The 20,222-nt window shown below is 38.2% G+C and overlaps 1 protein-coding gene across 1 annotated transcript in view; it reads right to left on the minus strand.

The window, feature by feature from the left end:
• AKAP6 (A-kinase anchoring protein 6) overlaps positions 1 to 20,222 on the minus strand; it is a 419,768-nt gene that overhangs the window by 263,349 nt on the left and 136,197 nt on the right. The window contains exon 4 of the mRNA XM_023227448.2: positions 12,094 to 12,216. Within this exon, the coding sequence (XP_023083216.2) occupies positions 12,094 to 12,216 (123 nt within the window). The remainder of the gene's footprint in view (positions 1 to 12,093; positions 12,217 to 20,222) is intronic.

The following is a 20,222-nucleotide window of genomic DNA, read 5'->3' on the forward strand; positions in this document are numbered from 1 at the left end:
CTTCACAGGCCACATATCTGCCTTGAAATGTGCCTGGATTGCTTAAAGTTTCCAGCTCACATCAGCTGTCTTGCTACTCCGATTCTACTCTGGCTGGCACTTCTGCCTGGCAAGCTCTTCCCCTTGAAAAGCCCTGTGCATCCTTTAGATTCATCTCAGGTGTGACCTTCTCTAGCAAGCTCTCCCTGACCATCTTCGATCCAACTGGTTTCCCCACCCTTGGCACCCATGGTACTTGTGCAGAGTTCAAATCTTCACTTACTACGTTGTGTTAAAATTATTGATGTGTCTGTTTGGCATACAAGAGTTCCTTGAGAGTAGAACTCTTTATTTTACTCATTTTTGTATCCTCAGTGTCTAGGACAGTGCCTGGCACACAGCACATAACTAACAAATGTTCAGGGAAATGAATGCATGGAGATTTGTACCACAAATCTCCCCACATAGCTTTTAAACAGCTTGTGGCATTTTGGGAGACACTGGTACAATCACTCTTCACTTGGAAGTAGTTGATAAATGTCCCCAAATTTTACTCAGTGAACACCATGTAAATGAGCTGTCATGTTCCTTCACTTACAAAATTACTTGCCAATTACAGTTAGATGATCCCAGCGTAATTGCCATGTAAACTGTACCCTGGCTGAGATAGCCCAAATCATCAATTAACTTTGCCCTCTCATCATGTGGTACTTACCACATAATTAAATAAATGGTCAGCCGCTACCACAATTGTCTATTTCTCCAGCAAAATGAAGTGGCTACATTTGTCATTGATTTATCAGTTATGACAATCTGTAATACACCTCTAGGTATAAAAGCAGAAGCTTTAAAAAAAAAAAAAAAGAACTCTGTACTCTTGAGAAAGATGTCCCAAGTTTTTGATCAAAAAGATAAGCATTATAAAATCTTTGTTTTCCTTTTGAAAAAAAAAAAAAAAGAGAGAAGACACTGAGATATGAAGACAAAAAATCCTCCTTCTTCCTGAGAAGAGTTTCTTCCTGAAACCTCAGACAACAAAAACATTTCCAAGAATTTGAAAGTGAATTTAGCTCTTCAAACAAGATACAATTTATTTCAAATAAACAGTTTTTTTTTTTTTTTTTTTTGGTGCAAAGTAGATGCATCTTACTGAAGCTGACATTCTTTTCTGATAGATTGGCTAATATGTTATGCAAGAATTAGACAGATGGGAGAGATCCTGAATGTGGACGGTGGCTTCAAGTGAGAGAATTTTCATTTGCGTCTCTGGATGCCATCTCCACACCTGACACAGGTAATCACATTCACTTCCCAGCATGGCCACATTAGGCCAAATGGATTCCCAAACAGAGGTTCTGTCTAAAGGGACCATTTGACTTCCAGAACACACTGCTTGGAGGCCCTGATTGAAAACGAGGTCAATGCTGGCCCAAATATTTCTCTGCTCCCTGAGGTGGAATAATTGATGTGCAGCAGCCCCTACAGATGTGGATTCACGAGAGTGATGGATTGATATAAGTATATTATTCACACGTACAGCTGCTAATATACAGGTCCCAGTGCAAACACCAGGACTTAAGAATATTATGTGGATTTAGGACAATCCCTGAAGGACTCCAGTTCCATTAAAAATTTGTTTGGCGGCCTGGGGCAGATCTATTCCAACTCCCACATGCTTCATGCATTTGAGAGGGGGAACTAAATCACTTTAAAAATAAATTAAATAAATTTTGTAATGTCAAGTCATTAACATCCTGTCTAGTCAAACTGTCTTCATATTTTGAAACAGTAACATTTACCTCTGAAATTAAAAAACATTCAAATATCTGAGTTAACATTTTATCTGAGAAAACATTCCTGGTGTTTTTTGCCAAAGGCGATAAATTGCATCCTGAAAACAGAAGAAAACATTCCTATTTTTCCCTCTGTAGATGTTTTTCTTGTCACAAATATACCAAACAATACCTAGAAAGTCCTGTGACAAGTCCATTTTGATTTGTAAATGGTAGAGGAAATAACTTGCAGACATGCTCAGTTATCGTTTGACGATTTATAACATTTGTTAGAATCTGTTGCCCACAGTGATTCTAACACTGCTTTTATAAATGCTCATTCATTCACTTAGCAGATTTTGTTTGTTTGTTTTGTTTTGTTTTTGTTTGTTTCTGAGACGGAGTCTTGCTCAGCCGCCCAGGCTGGAGTGCAGTGGTGCAATCTTGGCTCACTGCAACCACTGTGAGCCACTGCGCCCGGCCTTAGCAGATACTTTTAATACCTATCATGCATGTGCAAGGCTGGGAGTTGAGGGAGACACCACAGAGACAAAAGCTGTCCCTCAAGTAGGTGACAGCATCAAGAGAACAGCTGAGGGGAGGGTGGGCAGGGAGAATTTCAACTCGTCTAAGAACACCAAGCTTCTCACGCCAAATGTTCTTGGGTCTCCAAGGAAGATTCCCCCAAATGATAAAAGCACCCTCATCCTCACATAAAACATGTTTATTTCACCTTCACAACAACCCTATAGATATATAATAGGCATTTTTCTGGCTAATGTAAAGATCTGGAAGTTTAACTTCATATTATTTATATCACATGAATTATTTCAAGATTCCAAAATTCCACGTAATGCAGTAGAGAAGTAGGATAAGCTCGTGAATCTACACATGGAGAGAGATGGTAGGTGACCACACTCTGGCTCATGTGAGTCTCTCATCCATGCACGGTGTCCTTCAGCCTGTGCTTGGACCCTTATAGTGTGAGGCTTGTCTGTAAACCTTCTCTTCAATGCTTAGTATAATACTGCCTTAAATAGGAAGTGCTTAATAAATGCAGTGTTTCCCTGACATTCTAATTAAAAACAGTCATTATTTCCTAAAGAGAAAAATAGGGCCGGGAGCGGTGGCTCAAGCCTGTAATCCCAGCACTTTGGGAGGCCGAGACGGGTGGATCACGAGGTCAGGAGATCGAGACCATCCTGGCTAACACGGTGAAACCCCATCTCTACTAAAAAATAAAAAAAACTAGCCGGGCGAGGTGGCGGGAGCCTGTAGTCCCAGCTACTCGGGAGGCTGAGGCAGGAGAATGGCTTAAACCCGGGAGGCGGAGCTTGCAGTGAGCTGAGATCCGGCCACTGCACTCCAGCCTGGGTGACAGAGCGAGACTCCGTCTCAAAAAAAAACAGAGAGAAAAATAAAGGAATAAATTAGTAAAATGTCTGGGCACTAACAATTTTCAAAACAATAACTACTAGGTATTATGGCCCAAGAGTCCTTAAACTGAGACAGGCAAAAGTACATTCCCAGGTGCTTGAAATAGTGCAGGAGTCCTATTTAACAGAAAAGGGAAGATAACACTATTTGTCTCCTAGATGCACACAAAATTAGAGTTACATGACTAAAGGAATGTAGTCCGAGACTTTCATATGTCCAAAATGAGCCTCCTACACTATCATTCCCACATACCAACCTCAAAATGCCTGCATGCTATAAATTTCTCAAAGACCCTTCCATCCCTGTGCCACCAAAGGAAGAAACTCAAGGCTGGGAGTTAAGTGGTATTCCAAGTCCCCCAAAGAGAAGTAATGTTGTCAATTCCCACTAAACTCTCTGCGACTACCCTTAAACTGGTGGGAATCAAGGGGGACAAGCAAATGGGACTTCAAAGCCCCTGTAAGGCCACCAGCCTGTTCATCAAGGCTGAGGGAGGTGGGGGAAGTCCAGTGAAACTCTCATAGCTCGTGCTTTTGAAGTTGGATCCACTGCTCTCATTAGCTGAGCAGCACAGCCAAATGACAGCTGCTGGTGTTGTGAAGCTTAACGTGCTGGGGCCTTGGCTACCTATGGAGATGCTGGGAGAGACGGGCACCAGGAAGTGGGAAAAAGAAAACCCTGTCATCTCTTAACTTCAAGCAATGAAAAATGGAGCAGAGGTAGAGACAGGAGGGCAAGCAAGAGAAAAACAGCTGAAAGTATTTGGGGAAATTTTCTTGTATGGCTAAAATCTCTGTAAGAAGTATACTGGTTTTTCTTACAAGACAAATGAAAGCTGTTTAATCAGAAATATGATATAACATGAAGATCTAAAGAAATACAGATGATAAATGCATGCATATATCTTTATTGAGAATATTGTTAGACACTTTAAATTGAATCTGTTTTTATAAGTATTTAGTACAATGACACAATAAGGAAACATTTTCAAACCCTTCATGGACACCAAGACTGTAAGCACTGTCTGCAGGAATTTGGTGCTTCTGTGCCACCATGTGACAGTCACCTAAAATTGCAGGCACCAATCTTAAAAGGAATAACAAAGTTCAGGAAGGTATGTTTGAGATCCGGTCACTGCACTCCAGCCTGGGCGACAGAGTGAGACTCTGTCTCAAAAAAAAAAAAAAAAAAAAGTCTACTGCTATAAACATGGCCTCAAAACTCATACACATACAAATCCCACTCATTTTTCAGGACTTAGAGAAACAGCTGTCCCTGGAGTGTGACAGATTTATTACAGAGACTCTCTGAATTCCTGCTATAGGCAGACACTAATGGGACAAGGAGGAAACTCTCAATTGGTGTTAAAATAAAGTTCATTGAGTATTATTTGCAAAAGCATAAATAAGAAGGCAGTTTGAATGCCCATCACCATGGAAATGATTAAATAAACTATGGCATATCCACACAATAAAATATTAAGGAGCTGCTAAAATGTGCACCAGATCTTCATATACTGATAGAAGTGTATCTGTGACATATTTAGATACAAAAAGCAAGTTGTTGAACAGCATGCATAATATGAATTAAATAATCCTTAAAGTGTACGTATTTTTCCATAAAAAGGTTCAAAAATATATAGAACTATTTACATTGGTTACCCAAGGGAGGGTAAGACTGTTTACTTTTAATTTTATGCTGTTTAACACAATTTGAATTTTTTTCCAGTGAGTATAATTTAATATTTTTCTTTAAGCAAAGTTCCATAATTATAGAAGTTGTATAAAAGACAGTTTGCTCCACCTTTAGCATGTACCCCTGATACTTACTGTACTTGTATGACATTCGCCCCCTCTTTTCCATGTAAATACTACTCATAATGTCACGTTACCTGGTTTCACACATCCCTAGAATGGTCCTAGGGTCTTGATCCTGCTCCATACACAGAAAGAGAAGCTCTCAGCAATTCTGCATCCTTCACTACACTCAAGTCTTGCCCAGCTGTAGAGCAGTGGGCCATCCTATGCTATAGCCTTAGGGGAAACTAGGACAGACAAAGCATGTTGGTCATGAGATTTCTGACTAGAAAAGAGTGAGCCTCAAAAAGAGAACTGCTGACGTGTCTCTCTAATCTGTTCCTCTTTCTTGAATCTATTCCCTCTTCTCTATTCTTAACTACCCCCACCCTGATCCACCATTTCTCTCATTATTCCAACATCCTTTAAGCCACTCATTTGATTCTAACTACCCTGATCGTAAGCTTGTTCCTTCCAAGTCTAAGTAAGCAAACTTCCTAGAACACACTGGTCTTTCCAGAATTGAAATCCAAATGTGATTTTGCCCCATAGTAGAAATCTGTTACATGCTTATCAGCCTGGCCCTCCATGTCTGCCTAACCTTTGATTCCTCAAACTGTTGAGATATCCATATGCTTTTACAACAAAACCCCAGAATACATTTTAAAAATTTCCTGTTCACAGAGAAGAGACTAATTTCCTTAATATATAAAAAGCCCCTATAAATCCTGAAGTAAAAAACCAATGACCAACAGAAAAACAGGCTAAGAATTCTAAAAATAGTTCTCAAAAAGGAAATACAGATGAATCCTAAAAACATGGAGAGATTTTCAATGCCACTTAAAATACAAGAAATACAAACTAAATTACAGTAAGATGCCATCTGTAACTATCAGAGGGACAAAGTTCAACAAATGTAATAACATACTCTGATAGCAAGAATGTGCAGAAATAGGCACTCTCATACATTGTTCAGTATAAACTGGTAAAATCTCTATCAAGGACAGTTTGGTAATACATTAAAAATTTAAATGTGTTTAACCTTGACCTAGAAATTTCATATGAAAGGTATTCATTCTAAGGATATACTTATAGTATCCAACATGATGAATTTCCAAGAATATTCACTAAAGCATCATTTATAATAGAAAAAGACTATAAACAACCTAAATTTCCATCACAAAGAATTGGTTATATAAATTATGGCATATTTGTAAGTAGAATTCTATGCAGTCATCCAAAAGGATGAAGTTCTATATTTATTGACTTTGAATTATTACTAATAGAAACTACAGGAACAAAGTTAAGTACATAGATATATTCGTTTGTGCTTTTTGAGACAGTCTCCCTCAGTTGCCCAGGCTGGAGTGCAGTGACGCAATCTCAGCTCAACCTCTGCAACCTCTGCCTTCCAGGTTCAAGAAATTCTCATGCCTCAGCCTCCTGAGTAGCTGGGACTACAGACATGCGCCACCACACTCAGCTAATTTTTGTGTTTTTGTAGAGACGAAGTTTCACCATATTGGCCAGGCTGGTCTTAAACTCCTAGCCTCAAGTGATCTCCCCACCTCGGCCTCCCAAAATGCTAGGATTACAGGCATTAGCCACTGCAGCCGGCCTGTTTCTAAATATCTGAAATAAATCAGAAATGATATAACAAAACAAGGAACATTGGTTGCCTCGAGGGAGAAGAATCAATGGGAACACGAGTAAAAAAGGGGACTTACTCTTGACTTTAACCTTTTACTCCCTTTCTTTAATTTTTAAATTTAAACACGATTCGAAAAACTGATAAAAGCTTGCCTGTACCAGCATATCCTTCAAATACTATACCCAAATCCATTTTCTTTCATGCACAGAGTTATTCTCTCACCTAAGCCACGAAACTCATCCAGTTAATCCATGCAGACTGACCCTACCCCCATCAAATTTACGGTTGATTCATATTATTCTCCTGTTTTAAAACGAAACTGGACCTTCAGTGAGTCCCCATTGCCCCCAGAGAAAAGTTTAATCCGTTAAAAAGACATTCAAACTCCTTTACCACCCAGCCCCAACCTGTGAGACTCACCTAGTCTCAGCTACACCACGTGGCTCACCATACCTCTCTTACTATGCTTATAAAGTTTCCTCCCATCTCCCATCCTCCCTTCCCTAACAAAATTACATATGGCCTTTGAGGTCTATGTCAAATTACCTCTTTGAATGTTCCTTACCTCCAGAAAGAACCAATAAAATTTTTCTCTCTACTCCTAAGAATACTTTGCTTATCCTACAAGAAGTTTACTGATTAAAATTATTAGTCATTTATGGGTCTACAGATTACTACATATAATCTACCGTTACCTCTCTTAGACTGAAAATCCCTTAAAGAAAGAAACCAAGCTCATTCATCATGTATTCCTAGCACCTAAATAACCGCCTGGCACACACAGTTACAGTTGTGTTATACACACACACACACACACACCGTTCACAGTCACCATTTTCCCCCACATTCCTCATTTATCAAATTGAATTAAGAATCTTGTTCCTCCAAGGCTATTTCTAGGTGGTTGGTTAATGTATGTCCAAAATAACATGGTGCTATCTATGCAACTATACTTCCTAAGTTTAAGCCAGGCCCTTGTGGTTGACTGTTTTTCCTACATCTTGCTCAGCTGTCTGGTATTGGTTTGACTTCACTTATTATTATTGAGTATACTGATTGGCTGCAGATAAAAGAAGTGCTGGTTTGTCTCCCTGAAAACAATTACATTTGATGAATTAGGTATGTATAACAATTTGGAGAATCAGAGTTACCATTTCAGGAGCAAATGGATATGAAATAAAATCTCTAGAGGGTGAAAGTGCTGACCTGCTCTGCTGCTTTACTCTGAAGCATTCTAATTCTAAAGATACTATAAAATGTCTTAAATGGAAAAAAAAAAAAAACTAGTTACCCAAGAACTATTTATGATAGTTATTCACTATGCTTCTATTTAGTATGCTTCTACTCAAATACAGCTTTTAGTAACTCTGGTTCTTGAGGCAATAATAAAGGTGGTGGGGAAAACAGCTTAAATGTCCATCAACAGGTGAATGGATAGAACAAATTGTGGTATATCCATACAATAGACTACCACTCAGCAATACAAGGGAATTAATAATTGATACATGAAACAACATAACATATCCCAAAATAAGTATGCTGAATGAAAGAAGACAGACCAAAAAAAAGTACATATTGTTTTATTCAATTTATATAAAATCCTAGGAAATGCAAACTAATCTAATAGTGCCATAAAGCAGATCAAGGATTGCTTAGGGATGGAGTAGAGGCCAGGGAGGGGTAGGAGGAAAGAATTACAAAGTGTCATGAAGAAGCTTTTGGGTGATAAGTATGTTCACTATCTTAATTACAGTGATTGTTTCATGGGTGTATATATTTGTCAGATTGTCAAAACTCATAAAACTGTACACAGTAGTCCCCTTTATGCATGGTTTTGCTTTCTTCAGTTTCAGTTACCTGTGGTTAACCATAGTCTGAAAATATAAATGCAAAGTTCCAGACATAAACAACTCATAAGTTTTAAATTACACGCCATTCTGAGTTGTGTGGTGAAGTCTTGCACCATCCTGCTGTGTCCCACCTGGGGCATGAATCATCCCTCCGTCCAACGTCTCCATGCTGTATATGTCACCTGCCCATTAGCCACTTAGTAATCATCCAGGTTATCAGATCAAAGACACAGTATACACGGTTGTGGTGCTATCTGAGGTTTTAGACACCCAATGTGCGGCTTGGAACATATCCACCTTGAATAAGAGGGACCACTATACTTTAAAATGTGCAATTTATTATATGTCAATTATACCTCAATAAAGCTGATTTTTTTTTAAGTAGCAGGAAGAAGGCAGAGGTGAGAGAAGGGAGAGGGAGAAAGAAGTCTGTCCAAGAACATACCTATACAATTCTATCTTAAAGTGGTTTGCAAAGAAGAGGGAATGTTCAACACTTGCAAAATACCTTTCCAGAATGACATTTTCCTGAAAATGTCATTTTCTAAGAAGGTAGGAATTGTATTTTTGAAAGGAGCAGCCAGGTTGCAAGCAGATGATTAATTATCATGGAAAATCATTGATGTATCATCGCAATTTCACAGTGTTTCTTACAGTTAAAATAAAGCTCCTTCATATCTCTCATAAAGGTATTATAAAGCTTTAATTGATTTGTGTTGGTGAAAACCCTTGGTTACCATCATGGAAAATAATTGAATTAAGTATCAAAATATAAACATACAACTTTGAGTATGATTTTTATATTTTTCTTTATAATAAATATTGGAGGGTATCAGCTAGTCTAACACATTAATAAACCAGGGGAGACTCAGACCCTAGAGGCTTGCACATCTGTTGATTTAATGTCAAATATAGAATCTACAGAGATGTTTAAAGAAACTTGTGTAGCTACCTCTACTACTGGATAAAATCTTGCAAGTACCACTTGCCCCCTCATTAAAAAGCAATAATGGTTTATGCAGGGTTAACTAAGGAGTACAAATCTCTAGGCTTACTCATACATGTTCTTTTATGGGAAGGTTGAGAATAATAACTTTACTGTCAGCATGACAGTAAAGAAATACAATAAAAAATGACAATAGCAATCAGGAGGACAATATAGACTCATATGGAAAAAGAAAAACTAAGAATTTGATTGAAAAATGTTTGAGTCACAGGCTGTATCTAAAGTAACAGACACAGCATTCAGTATAATGCTTGATTGCGCTTTAAGAATATCATTCAGTGGCAATCCACACACTAGGTCTTCAGTAACTGTTAGACATTATTATTCATGATTTTGGAAGTGAAATTTGAGACTGTAATTTAACATCCAGTCAACAGGTCTGGAGATCAAAGTCCCTCACTATTTGCAAAGTAGAAATAAAGAAGATGTTCTATGATATCTCTATTCCAATTAATATAATCAGACGTGGGATAGTAGAGAAAACTCATCCAAGAAAGTGTTGATCATTAGGCAGAAACAAGAAGATTCTTTTAAGAAATAAATACATTAAGAAGGACTCTTTGCTGTGGATCTTTATACTGGTGACCCACAGCAAACTGGAGAATAACTTCCACATTTTGGGATGAAAATGTCATTATGAGGCAGGTACAGATATTGCAGTTCGTTATGGTCACCTGTAAAAAGCTCTGCAATTTGTAAGGCTAGAGAAAATACAGAAGTCACTAGTCACTGTGGCAACTTAAATTTAAATATAAGTCAAGTAAAATTAAAAATTCATTTCTTCAGTTGCATTAGCCACATTTCAAATGCACAACAGACACATGTAGTTAGTGGCCCCCATATAGGAGAGGGCAGTACAGAATATTCCATCATCACATAAAGCTCTAGTGAACTGCATTGGGCTAGAAGGAAGCAGAGGCTAACATAAGGATGCCAAGTAAGAAACCCTGTAATACTGTATTTGAGAAAGACAGTGCTCATTGGTTACAAAGGGGCCATATCATTCAACCTCCAAAGGGGAAAAAGGGACCTTGGGTTCATACTCTCCTGGCGTGGCTTTCAATAAATAATCTAGAGTTAAAGCGCTCTCAATGCCCTTGTGCCCTCTGGGACCTCAAAAACTAAATGTGTGTTTTCCATAAAATATTAAGTCAAGAGAAAGTAAGACAGCACACTTAATGTGAAATAAAGTTCATATACTCCTGTTTAAACACAGATTAGAATTTCTGTCAGAACAATGCCAGTGAAAAGTTGACATTCTAATTAATACAATTTACATTATAAAGCACTGAATATCTTTATCTTGCTATTATGAAATGCCCTCTTTTAAAAAAAATTGAAACTCTACTCAACAGGGAAATGAGTACTAAGGACAGTATGTAGAAACCCATGTACAAGAGAGGTGGTTAGGGTCACTGGCATTTTTACACACCATCGACTCAGGTATCTAAAAAAGGAAGCAAACACTCATCCTCTACCACACAGTTTTGTCATTCTTTATCATCTGCAAGGCTATTTGCATGCAGCAATAGGATTTTAAGGCTGTTTTCCTGTTATAAAACATGCTGCAAAACACAAACACCAAAACCTGAAACATTCTCTCTTTCCCCTCTTTTCTCCCTCTCCATCTCTCCCTTCTCTCTCTCACTTAACATCATAGAGAGTAACAGTTGTGGAACCCTGCGCACTCGCATACATGTAGGACTCCCACATAATGTTTATTCAATCCAAATTCTGAGTGTGTAAGAGGGGCAGAAAATCAACCCCACAGTTGGGCACCCAAGGATTCATGTTCATTGCCTTTGTCAATTTTATGCTATCAGTGAAAGGAATAAAGATGAGATCCTTACAGCTTGAATTTTCATTTCCTATGACACGTGCTTTTTCTTCATGCTTTATCACACTCCACTACTTGGTTTCCATCCCTTCATAATTGATATCGGCCATTTGAAGCATTCAGTAAAAACCTCATGAGGTTCATCGAATGTCCCCCAGTCTATAATTCTTGCTTTTAACATATTCAGAAGCAAATTTATCTGAGTGTTTTCCACTTCCCCTCCATGGTTTTCTCTATGCACAAGGATGAGTGTAATGACAGTTGTATTAATTATATGCTGAAAAACCCACATAGCAGCAAAAATGATGGAGATCATCATTTTAAATATTTTATTAAAATAACCCAGTGTAAAACAGATAATGTAGATCCTCTTGATAATGAGAGGTTCATTAATTTTACAAGAATTCTAGAAAGCTTAGAATGGTCATCAAAATCATTTTTCATTTATTTGTTTTTTAAGAAAGGGAAAATGTTCAGTTTTTCCTTTAGAGAACAAGGGTATAATAAAATTTTCTAAGGTATTTTTAAATAATCACTTATCCTTCCAGAAAAAGCTTGTAAAGGTAGCTTGAAATAGAGATGATTTAGGTTTCATGGTATTACTTGAAATGTCTGTAAATTTGCAGCTTCTGTGACCCACTAAAATTTGGTTTCATTGACATATAGTAACCTTTGATAAATAAAATTGATATTTCCTATAAACAAACAAGCAGTACATTAAAATCCTTTGATTATTGACAGCAAGAACAACACAATTTTGCCTACCAAGTGTGTCTCCAGATACAGTTTAAGGCCATCCATCTCTGCTTTAGGGGGAGTCCAATTCTCTGTAGTTTCCATGGCTTCATTTAACCATTGAATGAATTCATCCAGTTTGTTTACAAACCCCTTGTGAGAGGAAAGAAAAGGGGGAAAAAGAGGGCAAGAAAGGCATGTTAGTTGGTTATTCTGTAAAAACCCAATATTAAACGTTCCAAACTTTATCCATGATCAAATCCATCCCACCACACTCCTATCCTAATCTCATCTTTGCTGTAATGGAATTTCCACTATTTCTGGACCCGAAGTCTTATCAAAATGGGAAAGAAATTGTCAATGCTTCCCTCTCAGTTTTTCTCTAGGATCACTTTTCTGAGGAATTTGGATTGGATTGTGGGGTGTCACTGTATGGATGCCTCAAAACATCAAAACATTTCTGGTGTCTGACAAGCATCCCCCTGCCAAAAAATCAGGTCAGGTCTGCTAGGAACGCTCCTTGGCTTTGGGGGATAAAAGCATTCCTGTAAAGATGGTGTTCTTCACTCAGAAGCCTGTGGAGTTCAGTTGCCATAGCTGAACTAGAAATATATTTTAAAATTACATAAGTATTTACAGGTCCTTGGACGAGTTCTATCTACAGCCCACACGTCTGTGTCTAAGCCTGTGTGCTACAAAGGAAGGAAGCGTAGGAAGTGGGACCAATGAACAAACATAAATACTTGGCTTCGGGTATGTACAGACATAAAGATATATTCTTGGCTAGGAAGCACAAATCACAATAATCTTGTAATTTTTCAAATAGTGGTTATAAAATTTTATTGACCATTTAAAAGAATACATCTGTAGAAACAGAAAATATTTTGAAAATATGAAAGCCCAACTGCAAACCTAAGTGAAAGAAACGGGGCTGGGCTCCTGCTTTCCACATCTGGGTAAACAGCACCACCTGGAGGTCATAAGGAGCAAGGGCAGGCTTCCACACATACTGGAATGGGTTGAGATGCCATTTCCCCATTAAACTTAACCCATTGTTCAGATTTGCCTTTCAAATAATCTTGATTAATATTTTTAAGGCTTAACTGAGGATGTCCTGAGACTGAAGTGGAAAGACGTAAAAGTAAATATTTTTTATAATGATTCTCACAAACTAGGCTTTGCTATTAGGGTTTTTCCTAGATAATATTTTAAGATTCATAACCCTTTAATTCAAGCAATTAGATTACCTCAAAAAAATATGAGAAAAAGAGAAAATGGAATTGTGGAGAGTGGTAAGTAAAAGGGCAAATAACACTCGGAACACAAATTGTTTATTAGAGGGGGACAAAGCAGAGATGTGGGCACAGAGTCCCATAGAGTCAGATCATACCACACTGTTATGCTCTGGTATGTTGCCAACCTGTGTAGATAGAGCTCAGTCTATCATTCCACATAATGACATATCATATGGTTTCCCATATTCATATATGCTTCCAAAACCTTTTCCTATTGAAAATTTCTCTATTGTACCAAGTCTCCAAGGACAGTCACACCCAGGGACACATATCACAACCAGATTTCACAAATGCAAGATTTCTCATTTATATTCCTTCAAAAATCTACCCCAATCAGTTAGATTTGATAAAACTAATGAGAAATATCATCTTAGAGACATCATAATCGCAAACTGAAACCTATCCAATTGCAATTGGCTGAGCTGGGAACTATATGGTAGTTTAACATGCCTCCAGTCCTAGACTCCAACCCTAAACTGATTGATAATATCATTAAGGTTTCTGCTGGTCATCACTCAGAAGATTTTCTTCCAGGTGAGGTGAAAATATGTCCAACAGAGAAGGTTTCATAAATTTCATACAATGTATTCCCTTACTAAGTGAATTTTCTGGTGATCTACCAAACTCAGCCTTTTTTTCTAATTTTCTCATATTGCAACTCTTTCCAAACGCCAAGAATCCCTGCAAGATCGTTCATTTTGTCCCTTCTCCTATATTTAGGGTATCAGTTTGTCTGTTCTTTTGCCTTTCCTGCATTTGTGTAAGTTTGAGAGTTGCTTAGTTTTTCATTTCCTCCCAAATACTTGACTCTCTTTTTTTTTTTTTTTTTTTTTTTTTGAGACAGAGTCTCGCTCTGTCACCCAGGCTGGAGTGCAGTGGCCAGATCTCAGCTCACTGCAAGCTCCACCTCCCAGGTTTACGCCATTCTCCTGCCTCAGCCTCCTGAGTAGCTGGGACTATGGGCGCCCGCCACCTCGCCCGGCTAGTTTTTTTGTATTTTTTAGTAGAGACGGGGTTTCACCGGGTTAGCCAGGATGGTCTCAATCTCCTGACCTCGTGATCCGCCCGTCTCGGCCTCCCAAAGTGCTGGGATTACAGGCTTGAGCCACTGTGCCCGGCCTACTTGACTCTTTTAATGTAGAAGTTACACTTATTCAAGCTCAATCTTCTCAGTAGTGTCCCATCTGTTCAAAATGTTATTGCCCAAACTCCTACCTAGGGCTCAGAATATTTCACAGGTTCATATCTGACTTGATGTTTACCATAGATCCCTTCAGATGTGTACAGTAAACCTGTGAGCAGAAGTAAGGGCAGAGTCTGTTAGAACTCCAGTCCTAATTCTCGATACTCTCATAATTAAAATTTTGGTGAAAACTTAAGAGACCCTTTGCTGACCAGATGGACTTACAGAAGCATTGTCTGTCATCTGTGGATGCTAGTCAGAAAAGTAGAATTTAGATGGTTTATAAATGGGAGATGAAAATAGTACTTTATAGTACTTACAGCATTAAATAGTTTTTACTGTTGTATTTAGAATTGTGTTGTTATATCTATATATAAATTGGTTTGGGGAGAAAATTAAGTCAGAAAGTATATTATTTAGGGAACAAGGGGTTAAATCCAAGAAGATAAATAGTTAAAGACATTATTTGAAAGGTAATTAGTTATAAACCATTCATGATCTTCTCCCTTTCAAAAACAAACAAAAATAACCTGTGTGTGTATGTGAGTGCATGGCTGATTCATCATAAAAGGTTAGTCTTAGCCGAAGAGTACTAAACAATGTGTCAGGTTTCCTAACAGAACCGTGATTACATAGTTAGCTGAAATCTGTGAGATGCAGATTAGACAAAACCCATTGGTCCTGGGTGAATATTTCCGGATGGCACCTCTGTGTATCCCAGCCAGATAGCAAAACAAGGCTGTCTGATATAGGGGAAACAGGAGTCCTCTCAAGGATTCTCTCTGGGTTTCTTCTGAATTATATCCCATCCTCACAACTTTTTATTTGTTGTACATTTCCTAACTCTTTTCTTGCCAACACTAAAAAGTTTCATCACTCACAACAGAAACCTGAGAAATCCCAGTGTTCCTAACTTATAATAAAAGCTAAGCACCCCTTCCCTTTAGGGAGATCTAGCTTTCCACCTCCCTTCCTGCTTCTATGTGTAGCCTCAAGAATATAAACAGAAAACATGAAAGCAAGCAAAACTGGAGTCCATTCAATTCATGATACGTTTACCACATGCTATTTTTCCACCTCACTCAGCCCCCTCTATCTGTGTACTATCAGTACTATCACCAGGTTTCTGTGTATAGTGGACAGTGTTCTAGGTTCTCTCCCCCGTCATGAGATGTGCTTAGAAAGACCAAGAAAGTGCCACTCTATACACAGACCATGTGGATGTGCAGGTGTGTTCACATTTGGACACACACAACAAATATTTGATGCCCATTTTCAGAAGTTCTACTGGCATCTTTGTGGTGTGAATGAAAGAAAATAAGGATGACATAGGAAAATGGAAAAAAAATTTTAAAATTATTTTGAAACAGATCAAATCCTAATGCAACAAATATTGATCATTTATTCATTCATTTAACAAATGTTTATTAAGTGCCTTCAATGTGCAAAAAAGCACACTGCTAGACATTGTTGAGAATACAAAGATAAATATCATTGTGGCAAAAATTTCAGCATAACATAAAGCACGTCTAAGCCCTGAATTCAAGTAATTTTAATAGTCAAAAAGAATTTTACAATAAACAAAGAGTTGGGACACTCTCCTGGATATTGTGAAATTATTATATCTGTATCAGAATTCTGTCTGTATCCAAGTTTGCTCTCATTCTTAGTATTGGCCTACCTGTGTGTGTTTCTAATATTCCGAATTTAAATTTACTTCTCTAGAAAGTCAGAGGACTATAAAAATCAGATTTTCTTCATGACATAATCCAATGCCACCACTGCACTACATGAAAAGTACATTTTATGCATATTCTACTCTCTGCCACAGGCTGAATTACAAACCTTTGAAAGGCTACATTTTAGCCTTCATTGGTCAAACTCCTGCTGCTATATCTGTTCAGTGTCCTGTTATTTTCTACCAGTGTCCTTATCGTCCCTTTCTGCTTCTTCTTCCATTACTTTTATTTGCCTCCCTGACAAGCTGTCCAGGAGCACATGGAGGGTGACCTAGTCCACAAGATCATGTACTCCTGCCCACTCTCATGGATTAATTGTTTCCTTCTGAGGGAATCTTTGTCATACTCCTATTTTATACAGGCGTTGAGAGTCTGTAGACCCTTGTTTGGCACCAAGCCAGGATTCAACTCCCAGAAGAAATTCTGGTCATCAAACCTGGGAGAAAATGGAACAGTGGTTGGCCCTCCTACCATTGGTTGTCAGCATACCTGCTACTCCCAAATCATTTGTATTGTGAAAGTTCCTTTGTGAGGGTGAAAACTGACTTTTAAACTTTCTAAAACATCAATCTCTTTAAAGACTAAGATGCACAGTGAAAGTACATGCAAATGTATACTCACTGGTTTGTGACAAATAATTTGCTAGAGCCTTTGGCTGGCTAAAATACACTTGAAGATTATTTTCACAGTGAACAGTAACAGTCAAATCTTGCGAAGTGCTACACTCTCCCAACAAGTTAAGAATACTCATTATTTCTTTTCCTAACTCTTTCTCCGCTACAACAAACCTTGTTTGGTTAAATATAAACTGTCTCGGTGGTTACCTTTGCCCTCTGGCAAGGCTGTCATATGGAGCTAGAATAAAAAGGAGGGACTTCCTTGTGCCATATGTGAGGCCGGGGAACAACCACACAGTGGAAAACAAAATATGGCCCCTGCCTTGTGGAATTGAAAGTCTAGGGGTGATTTTTTAATGGCATTAATTATAGACTAAAATAAAGTGGAAAATTGTATCTCTGCAAGACGAAAGGGGAAGTATACAGCAGGAAGTAAATGCTGTGTTATCACCACAACTCTTCAAGATGGTGTTGATTATGGTCAATTTACAGATGAGGAAACTGAAGGTCAGAGAAGGTAAGTGACTTGGGATTTGAACATGGATCTCATTCCAAAGTCTATTCCTCCCACAGTATCACACCACCCTCTAGAAACAGCATTCCTGCAGACAAGTTATCAGATCCAGGTAATGGAGAAGTAGCATTTATTCCCAGTTTTAAAGTCTTGGCCCTGAGATAAAATTCCCTGAGTCCTAAGTCTCTTACCCTTCTCATTCACTATTTTCTGTTGTTTTTTTCTAAAACAGAATTTGTGATGAGAATAAATACTTAACAAGAAACACACTTATTTTTAGAAAGCAAAGATTACTGTAAAGTTCATTTCTAATGCACAGAAAATTTAAATGAAAAATTTAAGGGAGTTACATGTTTAAATGAGCCCATTCTACCAGTGCTCAGTTACAGATGGGCTTGACTCAGTTTAATCACAGAGGAGATGGCCCTTAGTTCTCGGAAGGCAGTTGAGCCACCTTTCTGAACTGCTAATTCCTTTTGGTATTTGCTGTTTGGAAGTGTATGTGAATGTGTGTGTATTCATCCTCAGAGTAATTCATATCTATTCATGGACAGAGAAATTAGGTGTGATGTCTGACCCAGTCTAGATCAAGTTAGCTGCCTCCACACAGAAACATGCTGAAGAGTATCAAACAAGTGAACTATTTTCATTACATTTTATGTATTTATTTATTTATTCCTTTTTTTTTTAGAGACAAGGTCTCTCTAGAGATAAGGCTAGAGTGCAGTGACAGGATCATAGATCACTGCAACCTCCAACTCCTGAGCTCAAGGAATTCTCCTACCTCAGTCACCTGAGTAGCTGGGACTACAGGTGTGCGCCATCACACCCAGATTATTCATTCATTCATTCATTCATTCATTCATTCATTCATTCATGCATTCATTCATTCTTGTAGAGACGGGGTCTCACTATGTTGCACAGGCTGGTCTCAAATTCCTGGCCTCAACTGTTCCTTCCAGTTTGGTCTCCCAAAGCAAAGGTATTACAGGCATGAGCCATTGCACCTGGCCTATTTCACTATATTTCAAAAAAAAAAAAAAAAAAAAAAAGTCAGCATCTGCTGTTGAATCTTTTAAACTATTATGCTCTCATCTGGACAATTCTAGCTGAAACAAATAACCCTCAGATGGCACTCACCATGTGCCAGAACCTGTTTTAAGTATTTTGTGCAAACAGATCATTTAAGTCTCATAATGGCCCTATGAGGTGGGTACAATAGTCTCCCCATTTTACAGATGAGAAGAGTGAGGCCCAAGAGGTAAGGAAGTCTGCCCGATACCCTACAGCCAGAAGGTGGCAAACTCAGTACCTGAAATCATGAACAGTCAGCTGATTTAACAGCTTAACTATATCCCTTGCAGGAATTAGAAGAGAAGAACTAAATGAGGATTAATCTGGGGGCACATGGGACGGTATATTAAAAGAGGGGAAAAAGTGCTTACCATGAGCCAGTGTAGATAATGTTAAGAGAACAGTTGCTACAGCCAGACAAAACTGAATTTGATTCATTTAGTTTAGGTATAAACTGAATGAATGACTTAATGTCTCTGAACCTTAGTTTCTTCATCTGTAAGACAGGGACATTAACAGTCATCATGGGGTTACATGAGGACTACAGGAAAAATATAGTTTAAAGCCTGATGTAAAACAAGGTCTTGATAAATGATTCCTTAAAAAATCATTCCTAATTAATAAAAGTTCCAATTTGATCTTTTATCTCATTGATTCGACAATTTTTTATTATCTACTAAGTCTAACAGCACTGTACTACGTGTAGTACAGTGAAATGGATGATCCATGAGATGGATTTTAAAAGTCCCCACACAGGCCGGGCGCAGTGGCTCATGCCTGTAATCCCAGTGCTGTGGGAGGCCGAGGTGGGTAGATCACGAGGTCAGGAGATAGAGACCATCCTGGCCAACATGGTGAAACCCCATCTCTACTAAAAAAAAAAATACAAAAATTAGCTGGGTGTGGTGGCGTGTGCCTATAATCCCAGCTACTCGGGAGGCGGAAGCAAGAGAGTCACTTGAATCCGGGAGGCGGAGCTTGCAGTGAGCCAAGATCGCTCCATTGCACTCCAGTTTGGCGACAGAGTGAGATTCTGTCTCAAAAAAAAAAAAAAAAAAAAAAAAAATCCCCACACAGTCACAATATAGGGGGTGGCAGCAACAGCACTGGGCATTTAGAAGAGGGAGTCATGGCTTTCACCTCACATGGTAAATGAGACAGCATGAGGGGCAGCATCTGAACCTGCAGGTTAGCAAGAATTTCACCACCCTGCTACCCGACCAGTGGATCTGGAGGGGATCACGTTTCTCTACTAATTGTCACAAGTTTCAGGAAAATCTGACTTAATTTTTCAAAACAGGCCACATTCTTTGGAGCCTATCTTTACATCAGCAATGGGGCTACCAAAAAGTAACAGCTAAAGGACATCATGATCCTCTTATCCACAGTAAAGGTTTGTTTAGGCTCTAAATAAGGTAAGTAAAATTAGAACTTTATTTAGAAAAGTAAGTAAAATTAGAACTTTATTTAGAAGCAAAATTATGCATTGAGATTTTTACATACATATTTACCAACATATATATTTAATCTTCTGTTTTTGTACATAATTCTTTATATACATAGTTTCTACATAAAATGACTAGATTTAGATTTTTACAAAACAGCACTAAAATGTAATTTACCTTTCCCAATCAACTAACTACATACTTAATGTGCCACCTAGGCCCAGGGGCTCAAGACAAAGTGCTAGAGAGTTAACAGTTGTGCTTTGGACTCTACTACCTCACTTATATACCC

The sequence above is a fragment of the Piliocolobus tephrosceles genome, chromosome 6 (genome assembly GCF_002776525.5).
Source record: "Piliocolobus tephrosceles isolate RC106 chromosome 6, ASM277652v3, whole genome shotgun sequence".
Classification (NCBI taxonomy): domain Eukaryota; kingdom Metazoa; phylum Chordata; class Mammalia; order Primates; family Cercopithecidae; genus Piliocolobus; species Piliocolobus tephrosceles.